We start from the raw sequence: 15,399 nt of genomic DNA on the forward strand, positions 1-15,399 counted from the left end.
ATTGCAGAGCCCAATGCGGGGCTTGAACTCAACAAGCTGTGAGATCAATACCTGAGCTGAAGTCAGATGCTTAACTGTCTGAGCCACCCAGGCACCCCAATAAAACCTTTCATATATCTCCTAACATTGAGACAGAAGTACTATTTCCATTCAACCTCAGACGGAGGGCATCCTCCTTCCTGAACTGTTCAAATATTTTAACGGCTATCATTATATCACTAACGTCCATCAAAAATTGACTTTCACTTATTTTTTTTAAAAACTGAAATCCTTTTCACAATTCTGGTTCTGTTGTTATAATCGGAAGTTAACAGCTATTTATTTGAAGTCCCAAAAAATAAGAAAAATGAAAAACTAAATGGAAAATTAAAACAGAATGTCTAGTTTGGTTTATTACCCCATGACACTATATTACAACAAAAGAAAACAGTATTCCAATTACATAGAAAAGGTAATTAATATTAGATACTGGGCAAGAAAGAAAGTCTATTTTATGTCATGATTGAAATATTTGAGTTATTTAATAAGCACTGTATAAAAATCAATTTTAACTTCTTCACAAATTTGCATTTTCAAATCACTGAGAATAGATTAGTAGGGATTTCTACAAACCAGGGAAGAAATTTGATTCTATATGGCATGACTTGTTTGATGAAAGTAAGTGATTTTCTATAAATAAAGTTAAGTACTAAAAATGGCACTTTGACTTTGAGGTTATTGGTTATTAAGAGAAAGGGATGCCTGGGCTCAGTTGTTGACCATCTTGATTTTGGCTTAGGTTATGATCTCGTGGTTCATGTGATCTAGCCCTGCTTCAGATTCTCTCTCTCTCTCTCTCTCTCTCTCTCTCTCTCTCTCTGCCCTTCCCCCTTTCACACACGCCCACTCTCAAGAATAAATAAACTTTAAAAAAAGTTTAAAAAAAAAAAGGCATAATTCCATGAAAAGAGTAACGGTTTTGCAATTGTCTAATCTAGGTTCAAATCAGGCCTCAATGATTTACTAGCTGAATGACCTTGGACAAGTCAGTTACTCTTTCTAAGCCTTAGTTTCCTCATCTTTAAAATATTGATGATAAAGATCTACCTTTCAGTTATTGTGATCATTAAAGATACTGTATATAGAATAACTACCACTATGGCTGAGAAATAGTAGTTAACCAGTAAACTATAGAATAATGAATTTTTTAAAGGTATACATGGTGCACAGTAAGCACTCAATTAATGTTAGTTATAATATTATAATTACTAGGGGTTTTTTGTTTGTTTGTTTGTTTTAGATAGAGTGCACATGAGTGGGGTAGAGGGCAGAAAAATCTTAATCAGGCTCCAGCTGAGCCTGATGTGGGGCTCAGCATGGGGCTTGATCCCATGACCATGGGATCTCAACCTGAGCCGAAATCAAGAGTCAGGTACTCAACCAACTGAGCCACCCAGGCTACTAAGGTAATTATTATATATTATCAAATATATAATTGTCTTAAATATATTCACTAGACCAAAACTTCTAAAAGATAGTAATGCCTGGTCAATTAATCTTGGAAGTCCTGCATCTAAAATTCCTTTTAAAAATTCATTCACTCATTCATTCATTCACTCATTCGATAAGCATTAGTAAGCATCAAGCCCTCCGACAGCTTCGAGTCTAGAAAAAAGACACACGTTAACAGATAAGCACATAATTATACATTTTACTTAGTGATATGAAAGAAGAGAACAAGCAAGCAACAGAGAGATTAACATAGCTAGTGCACCTAATTTACTTGTGGTATCAGAGGAGGCTTCTCTGAGGAAGTAAGTGCTCATACTGAAAAGATGAATAAGAGTTAGAAAAGAGGAGAAAGTAAAATTCCAGAAAATAGGAATAAAATGAACGAGGGCATGAGTAAAAGGAAACAAACAAAAAGCACAGTCTTATTGAAGAAGAAAAAGAACACTCAGGGAGAGTAAGAGAAAGTGGCACAAAAGGAGGCTGCAGAGGTAAGCAGGGGCCAGATCACACACCACTGCACAGGTTATGATAAAAAGTCTTTCATTTATTCTAAGTGCTTTATTCTTCTGCCACTGAAGAGTTTAAGCAGCTAACTGAGGTGATCTGGTTTGTGTTTTTAAAAAGATCACTAGAGAATTTACATAAAACATGGCAGAATGAAAACATTTTTAAAACTACCCTCCATCCCTCAAAACCCACTGAAAACAACAAAAACACTGAAAGAAAAAAAAATCATCTCCAATGAAACAAGGAAAGGACCACAACCACAAACCACAAAATATGAAGATTATTTTCCAAATACTGAGAAACTTTGCGGTAAGGAAAGATGTTGAGAGATGACCAGAAAGAAAAACCTCCTCAGATTTCAAATCTTGAACAGGCTACAGATATCTAAAACTATCAGTCTTGAATGTTCATCTCAAAAATCCTTTGATTACACAATGATGAGGCTTAAGGGAATGAGAAAGCCACAGTAGATATGATTAATGATCCAGTGAAGACCCAGCTTCAAACAGCCAAGAGTAAGAAAGGTGGAACTGAAGAGGAGGAACCCATCATTGTTCTGATCTACAACCAAACCTCCTAACCTCAGAAGATGTCTGGTGGGGACAGGGGGTGAAAGACAGGAGCATAAATCATCATATTAGTTATTAGAGGGCCTATGAAATAAAAGATTTCATAACAAATTGTACATGAAAGTAAGAGGAGATACGTCTCTGGATAGAGTACAAAATAAATATAATAAGATGGTGTTTAAAGGCAGCAACCTAAAGTTGACACTGTGTACCACTCCACCTTAGTTCCCTCTGCTTCTCCCTATGCTATTCTAAAACAAATAGTGCCCCAGTTAGAGTTGCCTTTATTTTATTTATTTATTTATTTTTTAAGTTTATTTATTTTCAGAGAGAGAGCATGAGCAGGGGAGGGACAGAGAAAGAAGGAGAGAGAAAGAATCCTGAGCAGGCTCCATGCCGTCAGCACGGAACCAGAGGTGGGGCTCAAACTCACGAACCATGAAATCATAACCCCAGCCGAAATCAAGAGTCAGATGTTTAACTAAATGAGTCACTCAGGTGCCCCAGAGCTGCCTTTATTTTAAAAATGGCTAATAACCAGAAAGAAACCAGCCAGGGGCCTTTACATACTTATTGAGGGGAGGGGAAAGTATGAGGACAGAAACATAAATTAAAAGTAGATGAAAATTGTTTACCAGAAGAGGAATTACTTCATGCAACAGAGAAAAAGTCCAGTCATATAGTTCACTATAGATGCAAAGGATTTCAAGATGCCATGTTTCTATAAAAAGAGAGGTCAAAGAAGAGTTATAAGAAATAAAAATAACAATGAAGGTAATGAAATGTGAACCAGAAGAGTTTAAGAAATACATGAAAGAGAAAAAAGAAACCATTATAGATGAAAGCCATGTCTGATACCATAAAAACTGATTAAATACAATTTAAAAATCAATGAAGGAATGTGAGTGCAAAATAACTGAATTCACATGAAACAAAATAGAAAAAGCAATCACACATACATGCTTGTAGAGAAAATGATAGATAATGTCTATCATCACAAAGGACATCCTGAAGAAGAATGTGGAAAAATGGAAAAGAAAAATATTTGAGGATATAAGGGGAGATGTTTCTATAATCAAATAAAAATAACCTTTGTATCAAAGGCATACCAGAAAAAAAACTGATACAGACTGATATAGGTTTAATAAACTTCAGAGATGATGAAAGAACTGTACGGGCATATGAAAGAAGAAATGGTCACCTACAGGTAGGAAAAATCAGGCTAGCCTGAGATTTCACATGGTAACATCTACTTCAAGAAGTGGTGCAACAATCCCTACAAAGTTCATTATTTCTTCATCATTCACACTTTCATTAGCTTCCTAAAAAATCTACCTTTAGTCTTCTACATTATGCTGAAGTTGGACTCACAAAGTTGACTTTCCCATCAGAAGAGCTAATGCATTTCTTCCACTTTTTCTCAGTCCTCATCCTTTTTGACTTCTATGTAGCTTTTGGCACTGCTGATCAATTTTTTCTCAAAACTCTCTTCTTGGGCTTCTGTGACAGTGCACTATATACTTCTCTCCCATCTGACTGTTCATTCACACTTCTGCTTTTTTTCTTCCATAATCCCAAAGTGAACATTCCCCATGATTTGACTCTTGACTCTACGCCAAACTCCTTTCTTTGAAAATTATCCAACCCTACACCTTCAGCTATAATATTGATAGGAAGACTCCTGAATCTACATTCTTATCATGATCTCTCTTTTTCATTTCAGCTTCTTCAACTTTTCCAAAGGCTGACTGAATTTTCAATAGTACCTGAAATGTTTTAACTTAACTTCCTCTCCTAAAATTGGCTTCCTCTCTTAGTTACTAATTTTAGTAATGGTATTACCACTCTCCCAGTCCACAGACTTAAAACTTTAAAGTCATCTTTCTCTTCCTTTTTGTTTTGTCCCTAGGTCCAATTAATTTCCCATATATTTCTTCAAAATATCTCCTGAATTCTACCTTTCCTTTGCATTTTCACATTTTCCTAATGTCTTAGTTTTGTAACATCAAGATGATAGTGGGAACTTCCTGTCTGTGCTGGGCACTACTAACAGACTGACTTCTGCATTAATATCTCTGCTTAGAAACCTACAAAATTCCCCATGAGAATGAGATAAAGTAAGAACTATCAGTTTGACAATTAAGACTCTCTACAATCTGACAACATCTATCTTGGGTCTTATCTTTGTCCAACAATATTCAGTCTAACATCATGAGAGAGTTTAAGCTTTAGAGGCAAAAAACATGAATCCTGGCTCTGTCCTTTATTAGCAATGTGGTTATGAGCAAGTAAATTGACTTTTCTGGGTTTCAGTTTCTTCACCTGAAAAAATGGGGATAATAATTCCAACCTCACCAAGTTATTTTAAGATAATGAATTTAAAGGGCATGGTCAAGCATCTGTCACAAAGTAAAAACTCAGTAAATGATAGCTATTATGCTGCTTTTCCTATTAAAAAAATAGGTTCGTTCCTTTCACCTATCAAATTATATCCATTCTTTGAGGCCTACATTATAACTAATTTGTCCACAAGACAATTCTGAATTATTCCGAACTATTCCAAGCTATTCCAAACAGCTCAGCCTTAAGTGATCTTTCATAGGGATCACCTCAGAAAGCACTTCTTTTGCTTTTGAAAATTTGTACCTTATGCACTTAGTTTGTAAGCTCCTTCTGAGCAGTGACTGTGTTATCCATACTTTGTGTTCCTGCTTTTCCCATAACAGAAACTAAGTAAATATCTGTTAAATATTACTGCTTCATCCACCAATATTGAAATGACTAGTTTGGGATTTATAGAAGAGATTTATGCTCATCTCATCATACTGAAGAAAGTAAATGGCTTCCGTAACTATTTGCTTAATATGACCTGCCCAGTGGCTCAATTACTAATATGTTGATAATTAGTTGCTATCACTGAAAAGAATTTCTCTATAATAATATGTTATTCATACTTTATTTTAAGACATTTAAATATTCACTCTAAGAGTTGTTCAATACCTATCAAGTCATTTCAAGCAAGAACCACAAAGGAAACATAAGCTAAGCAAGTGACATCATCTTCTCCCATCCAATGGCTTCTGAACTAAAACAATGACTCAAATTTTATTTTCATAAAATAAAGAAATACTTTAATATATATTTTAGTCTGCTTGTGATTAAAAATGTTATTTTCTAAACACATAAAAGTTGATTATTTAACATATACAAACATAAAAGGCAAAAACATAATGTTTCTAATGTGATTTTTTTAACGTTTATTCATTTTTGAGACACAGAGAGAAACAGAGTGTGAGTGGGGCAGGGGCAGAGAAAGAAGGAGACACAGAATCCCAAGCAGACTCCAGGGTCTAAGGTGTCAGCACAGAGCCTGACATAGGGCTCGAACTCACAGACCATGAGATCATAACTTGAGCTGAAGTCAGACACTTAACCAACCGAGCCACCCAGCTCCCCCCAATGTAATTTTAAATAGCTTAAAATGGGTTTTAAATGATTTATAAATTTTTCAAATGCTCAGCTGTAATTGCACCTACACAACGAAAGAATTTCAGAGCTAAAAACATCAATCTATTATCGTATAGTTTTGTTTATACATTATCAAATAAGTGATTTCGCTATTTGCTTGTTTTTTTCATTGAATAGGCCGATGAGCTCTTAGTTACTTTTTGTATTAGGTAGATGGAGCTTTTATTAATCTGTAAATGTAAATTAACTATACCATTAAAGATGTAATGAAATATGTTACATTTAGAACAATAATGTAAGGTTTTGTTTTTTACCAGGCAGTGATTCACTACAAAATTATCTCTAAAGTAAATTTTACTCTCTATTTTAGTTCATTTGATATTATTTTGCTGAAAGAAGTGTTTAATGATTATCAATTAATTTAATTGATGTATTTAACGTGTTTTTCTTTAGTGTACTATAACTTTTATATCCTTCTCTTAACATGACTGTGTATAAGTCTATGGTTTTTCTATAAAGAATGCTAATCCAAATTTAGCAGTTGAATTCTTGGTTGAATTTCAACTGAACAAGAAAAACATATAGCTTACTCACCACTTTATCAGAATTAAGTAACCTTTCAGCCTGCCAATATAAACAACAAAAAATATAATATTTAAGCCAACACTGCATTCTGGCTGGATGCATTATAGTAACCGTAAATTCATCACTATAGCCAGGATACATGTCTGAAACAGATCTGATCTATTCTGTATTCTTCAGTGTAGTGATTTTTGATAAGTTAATGCATTAAGACAGATTTAAAAAACAACAACAACAACTTACGGGAGGTCCAGTGTCCCCTTTTGGCCCTCTCAGATTCTCCATTTCGAGCATTGTATTAAGATCCTCATAATAATAATAATAATCATAAAGGTCAGTCTCATAGCTATTTTCGATGGGATAGGTAGCATCAGGATCAATTTCACCTTCCTTCCTTAGGTCAAGGTGATTGTCCACAGATGGCTCATCTGTCACTCTGTATAAGGTTGTGTTTAAAATCTGTTGCAGTTCCGTGAGTTCATTAGTGTGTAGATTTGCTGTGATAGCCTTCTGGAGATTAGTAATTGTTTCTTGTTTTATATGTGGAAGAATAGATGATATCTTCTTAAATGGTGACAGACCAGTTAGTTTATCATTATGTTGTGTAACATTGTCGGATACATTTGAAAAAGAACTAAATTTCTCCTTGCTATTTGTTTTCGCCTTTTTGAGGTGATGGGTCATTGACAGACTTAAATTTGTCTGAGTATGTTCCTCAGTGATCATTTCTTTGTCTTGAATCCCATGGTTTACAAGATCCACAGCAGAAACATTCCTTGAATGAAGAGAAATGAATTGAGATTTTGGTATTTGGTGTTCTTGTTGCTTATGGACTGTTGCAGAATCATTATTTATGATATTTGGAATGTTTTTGCCTTTGGTAAATGTGTCCTCAGACAGCACTTTTTCACCAAATTGTTTGGGCAAGGGAGAGCTTTCCAGTATCTCAGCTGGTACGATGGTTGTATGAAGATGGTTTGTCTCAGGGTGACAACGATGTTTCACATATCTACAATAGTTTGCAGATGCTTCTGCAGAAGGAATAATATCCAACTGACATACTATTCCTTCAAAATGGACAGAATTATTATTCATACTTCCTAGTGTAAACACACTGTTAGAATCAAAAGTCTGGACTTCCAAAAGAGTCTCTCTGCTAAAATATTTCTTTCCACACTCAACAGACATTGAAACAACTTGGTTTCTAATAGTAATGGCAAAGAAGTGCCATCGCTCATCATGAACACTGTAGTTGAAAAACACAGACTGCTTTCCTCCAAGGTATACTACTAATTTTTTAGGTAATAATTGCACTCCTAATTGCAGTCTATTTTTATTTCTAATGCTGAAGAGAAATGCATTGTTTACTCTATGTGACTGTAACCCAATTAATATTGTAAATGGCTGTTCTAAGTTGAATGGTAAAATTTTCATGAGAGGTGACTCAATATAAGCATCATTTGTTAAAATGACACCTGATTCTGTTAAATGGACCCCCTGAGGTAATGGTGTAGATGATGATGGTACAGCAGTCACTGATGATGAGTGTCTTACATCTTTGTCTCCAAGGCCTAGTTGATGAAGAATATCTATGCCTGGAAATTAAAAAGAGAGAGAGAAAGAGAAAGAGAAAGAATCTTACTCTTATGCATTCAGGTGTTCATATGAATGTTTGAGTATGAGAAAATATTCCTTGTCTGTATCAACAGTAATCCCTAAAATAAGCATGCTCTATCAATTTCCAGTTCATGAGAAACATGGGGAGGAAGAGTAAAATGTTATACTCAGTAATTTGAAACACACACACACGTAAGCACATACTAATGCGTGCATACCTGCGCACACACACACACACACACACACACACACACACACACACACAACCAATATTCCTAAACCTAAAATTTAGTAAATGCTCTCTCATTTTTCTCAATCAATTAAGGAATCATATTTGTTACTCCAATGAATATTACTTCTTTAATTTGGAACTTAAAATTTTATGACTTCTAAGTTAAAGAGAAACTGGGGACACAGTTACAAAAAGAAATTTATTACTTGAAAACCACTGTACAAATTAAGTTCACATAATCTTTTAAACTATAATTTTTCAGGTTTTTTTCCCTGATAGCCTTCTGGAAATTTACAAGTTACACAAGAGTTCTCCCTGTGCCTAATACTGTAAGGGTGTGCTACACATAAAGTATTCAGTCACCCTGATATCTCCTGGACAAGCAAACTTAAATTCCTATTGTTGATGATTACCATACTTTTTCTTTCCCTTCCAAGTTTCTCTTGCTTCTGTTATTTTCTCAGTCCTCCAAGGTAATTTTTATCAAAGCAATTTTTAGACCCTTTCCAGTATTTGTTACATAATATGAAATATAGGTCGTATATAACATAAACTTCATATATAGGTTGTACATAATATAAACTTTATATAATAATGGCTTTTTTCTGGTTTATTTTCATTGCAATGTTACTAATAGTATACTGTTTATCTCCCCTATCCAATTATAAACTCTTAGAAGACAGATTCTGTGTCTAATTAATTATTGGATATCTACTATTCTTGCCTTGCAAATAGTTCTATAATTTCTAAATGAATGAATTTGCCCCACCAGGATCTTAGCAGATGTCACATTTCTTTCTATAGTCTTATAAAATTAAATACAATTTGTGAAGAATGATGAATCCTGTATTAGAGATATAGAACAGTTTAGTCAGGCACAGGATCATTATTATTTTGGGTGTTATAAATCTCCTACCTGTAACTTTGTATATATGTAATCATTTCTAACAAGAAATGTCAAAGAATATGAATTCATAACTGTGATAAGTAAGAAAAAAGCTTTTGTAGATTAGCCAAAAAAATGTGAATTATCTTAGTTTTTCCTTTATAGGAAATTAGTAGATATTCGATAATTCATGTTTATTACAAATAGCAAAAATAATAGCAAATATCACTCATGCATAATCAAGCAATACAATTAAAATGTTTTCTCACCAGAGAGCTTTATAAAATACTCAGGTGTTTTATTTTAAGGTTATAACAACCATCATTTGTAAAGCAGTCATAGTTTTATAATAGTTTCAAATGTTATAAATGTTTGTATCTAAAACAGTTTGACAGTGTCTCTTAAACTTTTCCACCAAAACATTCCTAACAGCAGTTTAGAATTATATGTGTCTCCAGGAATTTGGAGGAATATTTTAAAGAGGCCCCATAAAAATTAAAAAAAAAATCTTTGACTTCTCATGTTTTACAATTATAATTTAGGAAAAACTTTAATTTTCTCTATAACATGGCTATATTTGTTTTAATATATAACATGAATTACCAGTGAAATCAGTTAACTATCCCCATCCTCAATCTTCATTGAAAATTTATATTCCTGAAACAACTGTCTGCTTAGTCGGTGACTCTGAGTATTCCTTCACAATGGTTTCTGCCTCTAAGAAGGTGTATATCTCAATCTGAGAAGTAATCTATGTTAGAAACACTGCTCCTTTGAAAATCACGACACTTAAAGTGTATATAATCATATATTTTGTGAAAGTTATCATTATAATATGCCAAATAGGCCATCCTTACACAAAGGAAGTACCATATTTATGTGGCATGATATCAAGGGCTTCTCCTTACCCAAAGAAATAACCCCTGCTATATACTGCCTCAAATTTCTGATTCCATTAAAGGAAATATCACTGGAAAGGATATTATTTGAAACCTGTATTATATATACGTGTGTGTGTGTTTAGTATTTCATATATTTTCCTTCAATTCTAATTTAGAGTTTTTATAACAAATAGCTGAGATTTTTAAACAGTCAAAAGTCTTTGAGAATTTGCTATTCATAAGTTTCTTGTTATCAAACCATCCTTCCATTCCTGAAATAAAAGCTACTTGATGGTTTTATGTTACTCTTTTGATACCTTGCTGGATTCTTGAAGAACAACGTATGTAGAATCATTACATCAATATTTACAAGTTAAGACTGGTCTGTTTTTTCTCATATTGTACTACCTTTATCAACTATAGTATTGATTCATTATTTTCTATGACCTAGTTTAAGTAGAATTTATTAGGCTAAGTTTTAAAAACAGAAAGTACAAATTAGACACCATTCTCTAATCACAATGCTAACAAGTTAGATTTTAATAACAAAATCAGAAAAAAAAAACAAAACCTTTAACTGGAAAATTTAAAGATTTTCTCCTAAATCATTGGGGTCATTGGGAAAATACAAATAAAAATTACACAGTTTTTAAAAAAATAACAAAAATTAAAATACTACATACCAAAATCTATGGGATATAGCTTAAGAATTATATTTTAGATAGATTTGTATTTTTGTTCTGTTATCTTTAAAATGATAAAAATACACAATGTCCCTAGTCCTCTTTATTTAGACATATCTATTATTTCTTTCCTATGGATAGTGTTTTCTTTTCCTTTTTTCTCCCTTCCTCCCTTTCTCTTACTATCAGAATTAGCTTCCTAGTATTGACTTTTTTATTATTAAATATCTTTATATACTTTTTATTTGATTTATCAGCTTTGGATAATATTAATTCCCAGCCAGCTTCTACATATGAGCCAATCAGCAAACTTAATACACCTCCTGTCTTTTTTCCCTCTTCCCTTCCCATTTATCAGTGATTGGACCATTCCTACATTTGTATGGCATTTATATTCAGTTCTGTTCCCAAATTTTCTTCTTATACAGCCAGTCTTTGTAATCGTTATCTCAGTTATTTCCTTTTTGATGAAGTTTATCCTCTATTAGTCTCCTCAAGAAGCGTTCATGGAAAATTTCCTGGATATTTGACTTTTCAGAATTGTTTGTTGATAGCCTCGTATCTTAAGTTTCACTGGATATAAAATTCTTTGCTGATACTTTCTTTGAATATCTTAGAGATATGATTCCACTGTCTATTGGTGTGGAATGTTAGGAAAGAAAAGTCTGAAGTCGGCTAATTTTATCTCTCTAAATGACTCATTTTTTTTTTTTACCAACATGCCCCAAAGAGCTGTTCTTTATCTTTGAAGTAAAGTGCAGATTTTATTAGGATATGGCTTCATATTGACCATTCTGGATAAATGTTTCCAGGCATATAGATGCCCATTTGTTGTTTAGATTCAAGTTTAGTTGTTGTTGCTTGCTTCAGCAAAGTTTTCATGAATTGCATCCTTGAATATTCTATTTTATAGTTTTGGTTTTCTTCTTCAAAAATTCCTATTATAATAATGTTTAATCTCCACTGCTGTCTTCTGTGTCTGTCATTCTTTGTAATCTCTTAAAATATGTTCCTTATCTTCAGTTCTGTTTGATTTTCTCACTTCTGTCTTTACCATGTTTCCTATAATGTCTAATCTCTCTTTGTGCTCCTTCCAATTTCATCTTGATTTATAAAATTGTTTTCCTACGACATCTTTTTCTGAGTTCTACAAGCTCACAATTCATATCCTTTTAATGTCTTGCCATCTCTTCCTTCTCCTGAGTTCTTATATTTCTGTTTTATGATCTCCCTTCATAGAGGTGATTTTTTTTATGTGTACATTCTCATTTTGCTCCTTTCTCCTATATCTTCCTTATTGTACCCTTCTATTTAGTCTGTTATAGTTACTTTTAGTTACTTATTATTTCATAGCCCAACAATTTATAGAAGGATGCTGGGGAGAAGGCAGAGGGCCATGCCTTCCAAATCTCAAAACCCAAAGGGCTCTTTCAGCATTACCAGACTTTCCTTCTCAAATGGCTTTTTGATATACCTAGCCTTTTTCTCTGAACCTTCTAGCAGAACTTCTATAGCCAGCCTAGCTGGCAACACTTTACTCTCCCTCCTCTCTATCCATTCTCATTGGTATATGCTTCAGAATGAATCCTTCACCTTAGGAAGTAGATTTGTGCATGTTTTGGGATCTGTCCCCACTGGCCATTTAGCTACTATGTGTGCTTCTTGACCCCAGGCAGCTTCTGTCCACCCTAGTTCCTGTAGCACTTGTTTCGTACAAGGGCTAAAGGTGAAATATTTCAGGGTATGCTCCTCATCTTTAGGAAGTGTGGTTATGCTGGCACTTATATGCTTTTGTCAGCATATTTTGAGTTTGCAAATATTATCAGTCCCCTAGTTTTGCTGAAAATGAAGTTTTCAGGGTTATTATTTCATTAGTTTTTTTATGATATCTAGAAATGGAAGAAGATAATATCTCATGGTTTCAAGTTCATACACTTCAAGTATATACCTATTTCACAGATGAAGAATCTGAGGCCCAGAAAGATTAAATAACCTGGTCAACATCACACAGCTGATAAATAGTAGAAATGAATATGAGTCCAGTCAGTGTAGCTTCAAAGTCTCTAATCTTTGCCTCATCACACTGCCTTACAGGCAATGTGTTCTCCACATCACCTCACATTCCCTTTGGCAAGCCTCAGGAATTAATCATTATTCCCACAGAATCTCACAGTGGGGAATATTCTGTAAGTGGCCACCAGAGTTGGTATCTGAGTGCATTTCTAAATGTTAATCCAGTTTTTCACTTTCAAATCTTAGTGTGAATATGTTTAACAAATGCTTTGAGCAGATATTGATGGGAGAACAGAGGACTCTTAAGGATAAAAGGCACAGATGAGAGGGGGTGGGGAGAATAGGAGAAAGACTTCTGTCAGAGAACAGACTCTTCATTGTTAATTTAGGTCTGGCCCTTGATATCACCAAATTGCAATTCGGAGGTTAAATTTAGATAATTGGTACCAGTGAATATAGCAAAACAAACAAATAAACAAAAAACTTACTTGTCTATAATAAATTACTTGTTTCATGAGTGGCCCTAACCGCATAATCAATCCAGTTTGTGTCATACAGGAAATCAGTTACTTTTTAAAGAATATTGATATCTTCATTAAGTGCTTTGCATTTTTTCATTAAGAATTTTTTTTTAATTTTAATTTATTTTTTTTATTTGAGTATAGTTGGCACACAACGTTCCATTAGTCTCCAGTGTTCAACATAACGATTCAACAAGTCTGCATGTTATGCTGTGCTCACCATATGTGTAGGTACCATCTGTCACTATACAATGCTGCTACAATACCATTATATTCCTTATGCGGTGCCTTTCATCCCCATGACTTCTTTTCCATAACGGGAAGCCTGTACCTGCCACTCCCCTTCATCCGTTTTGCCCATCCCCCCACCCCCTTCCCTCTGGCAACTATCAATTTGTTCTCTATATTTATCAGTCTGATTCTGAGTTTAATTTGTTTATTCATTTGTTTTTTGTTTTTAGATTCCACATGAGTGAAATCATATGGTATTTGTCTTTCTCAGTCTGACTTATTTCACTTGTGCTTTGCATTTTTTTAAGGAATAAAAATAACAGCAGCATTTATTAATTCTACATACCAAGCACTGGTCTCACAACTTTATTAAGCCACATAATTCTCACAATAACCCTACGAGGTAGGTACTATTGTTAACTCTGACAGTTATAAAAACTAGGTCACAGAGAATTTAAATAACTTTCCCAAGGTCACCCAAGTAGGATGTAGAGGCAGAATTTGAAAGCAGACAGTCCTCTGTACCCAAATTCTCAGCATGGCAACTTTAAGGAATGCATATGTCCTCTAACAGTAGAACTGATTCTCAAACAGAGAATAAATCATGGTGTCACCAAGACAACACTTTACTCTTTTTACTGTAAACACCAAGCCTAATGACTTCATCCAAAACATGATTTCAATAACCACACATGCTGACTCACAAACTTCTCTTCTGGACTTGCATATCCAATTGCCTACTGAATTTATGCAATAGAGATTAGATGTCCTGCAAGCACTTCTAACTCAACATATTTTCCCCCAAATCTGTTCCTCTTACTTTAGTGCCTCTCTCACTGAAGAGCCCCACTATCAAACCACTAGCCAGAGTAATATTTTTATAGTGTGAATTATATCATGCCACTCTCTTGAACCAAATCCTCCAATGGCTTCCCGTTGCAGTAAAAATACAATCCAAACCCTTTCCATGGTGTTATGAAACCTATGCCATCCGCTCCCTTCTTACCTTTCTTGATCTCCTCTCTTTTCATTTCATCCCACCTAACTTAGTACCAGCCACACTGGTCTTTTCTTATTCCTTAAAACCACTAACCTCATTTTGAATTCGTGGTATTTGCACTTATTAATTCTTTGTGTTTAGAATGCTCCAAACCTTTAGTTCATTCAGATCTAGGCTCAGATGTGACCTCTTCAAAGAGGTCTTCCCTGACAATAATATCTAAAAGATAAAATAGTCATCCATCTGGCCCCAGTGATTCTCCAACATCTTACTTACTATGCTTTATTTTTTCTTCACATCACTAAAAATTTAGGGAGACATAATTAATAAATATATGATATATATATATACATATAATCATATATATCACATTACATATGCATATACATTATATATCACACTATATATGTATACATGGTCCATGAGGGTAGTACTTCATCTTGTTTTACTGTTATATTCCAACATATAGAATAATGACTAAAACAAAGTGGGTCCAAAGTATTGTTTGAATGAATGAATCAATCAATCAACCATCTAATGCAGAAACCTGGCAATCACCATTGACAATTCCTTTCCACCCATTCTCCATAGCTATTTAGTCAAGTCCAATACAAGCCTTAGTTAAGCTCTCTTTACTCTTAGATTATCATATTAGGCTCCTAATAGATTTCTCTACCTCTTGTAAGACACCCTTATCCAATCTGTCATCCACACTGCT

At 34.0% G+C, this 15,399-nt stretch overlaps 1 protein-coding gene across 18 annotated transcripts in view; it reads right to left on the minus strand.

The window, feature by feature from the left end:
• The window catches only part of COL24A1 (collagen type XXIV alpha 1 chain), a 398,176-nt gene that overhangs the window by 367,941 nt on the left and 14,836 nt on the right, over positions 1–15,399 (minus strand). For 10 of the 18 annotated variants that reach the window (XR_008295013.1, XM_027058695.2, XM_053214348.1 and 7 more), the window contains one exon: positions 6,861–8,212. Coding sequence is in view for 17 of the 18 variants with exons in the window: in XM_027058695.2 (XP_026914496.1) it covers positions 6,861–8,212 (1,352 nt within the window). In the remaining variant the exon portion in view is untranslated. The remainder of the gene's footprint in view (positions 1–6,860; positions 8,213–15,399) is intronic. The other 8 variants (XM_053214352.1, XM_053214354.1, XM_053214353.1 and 5 more) reach the window with 3 other exon arrangements.

This window comes from Acinonyx jubatus, chromosome C1 (assembly GCF_027475565.1).
Source record: "Acinonyx jubatus isolate Ajub_Pintada_27869175 chromosome C1, VMU_Ajub_asm_v1.0, whole genome shotgun sequence".
Lineage (NCBI taxonomy): Eukaryota > Metazoa > Chordata > Mammalia > Carnivora > Felidae > Acinonyx > Acinonyx jubatus.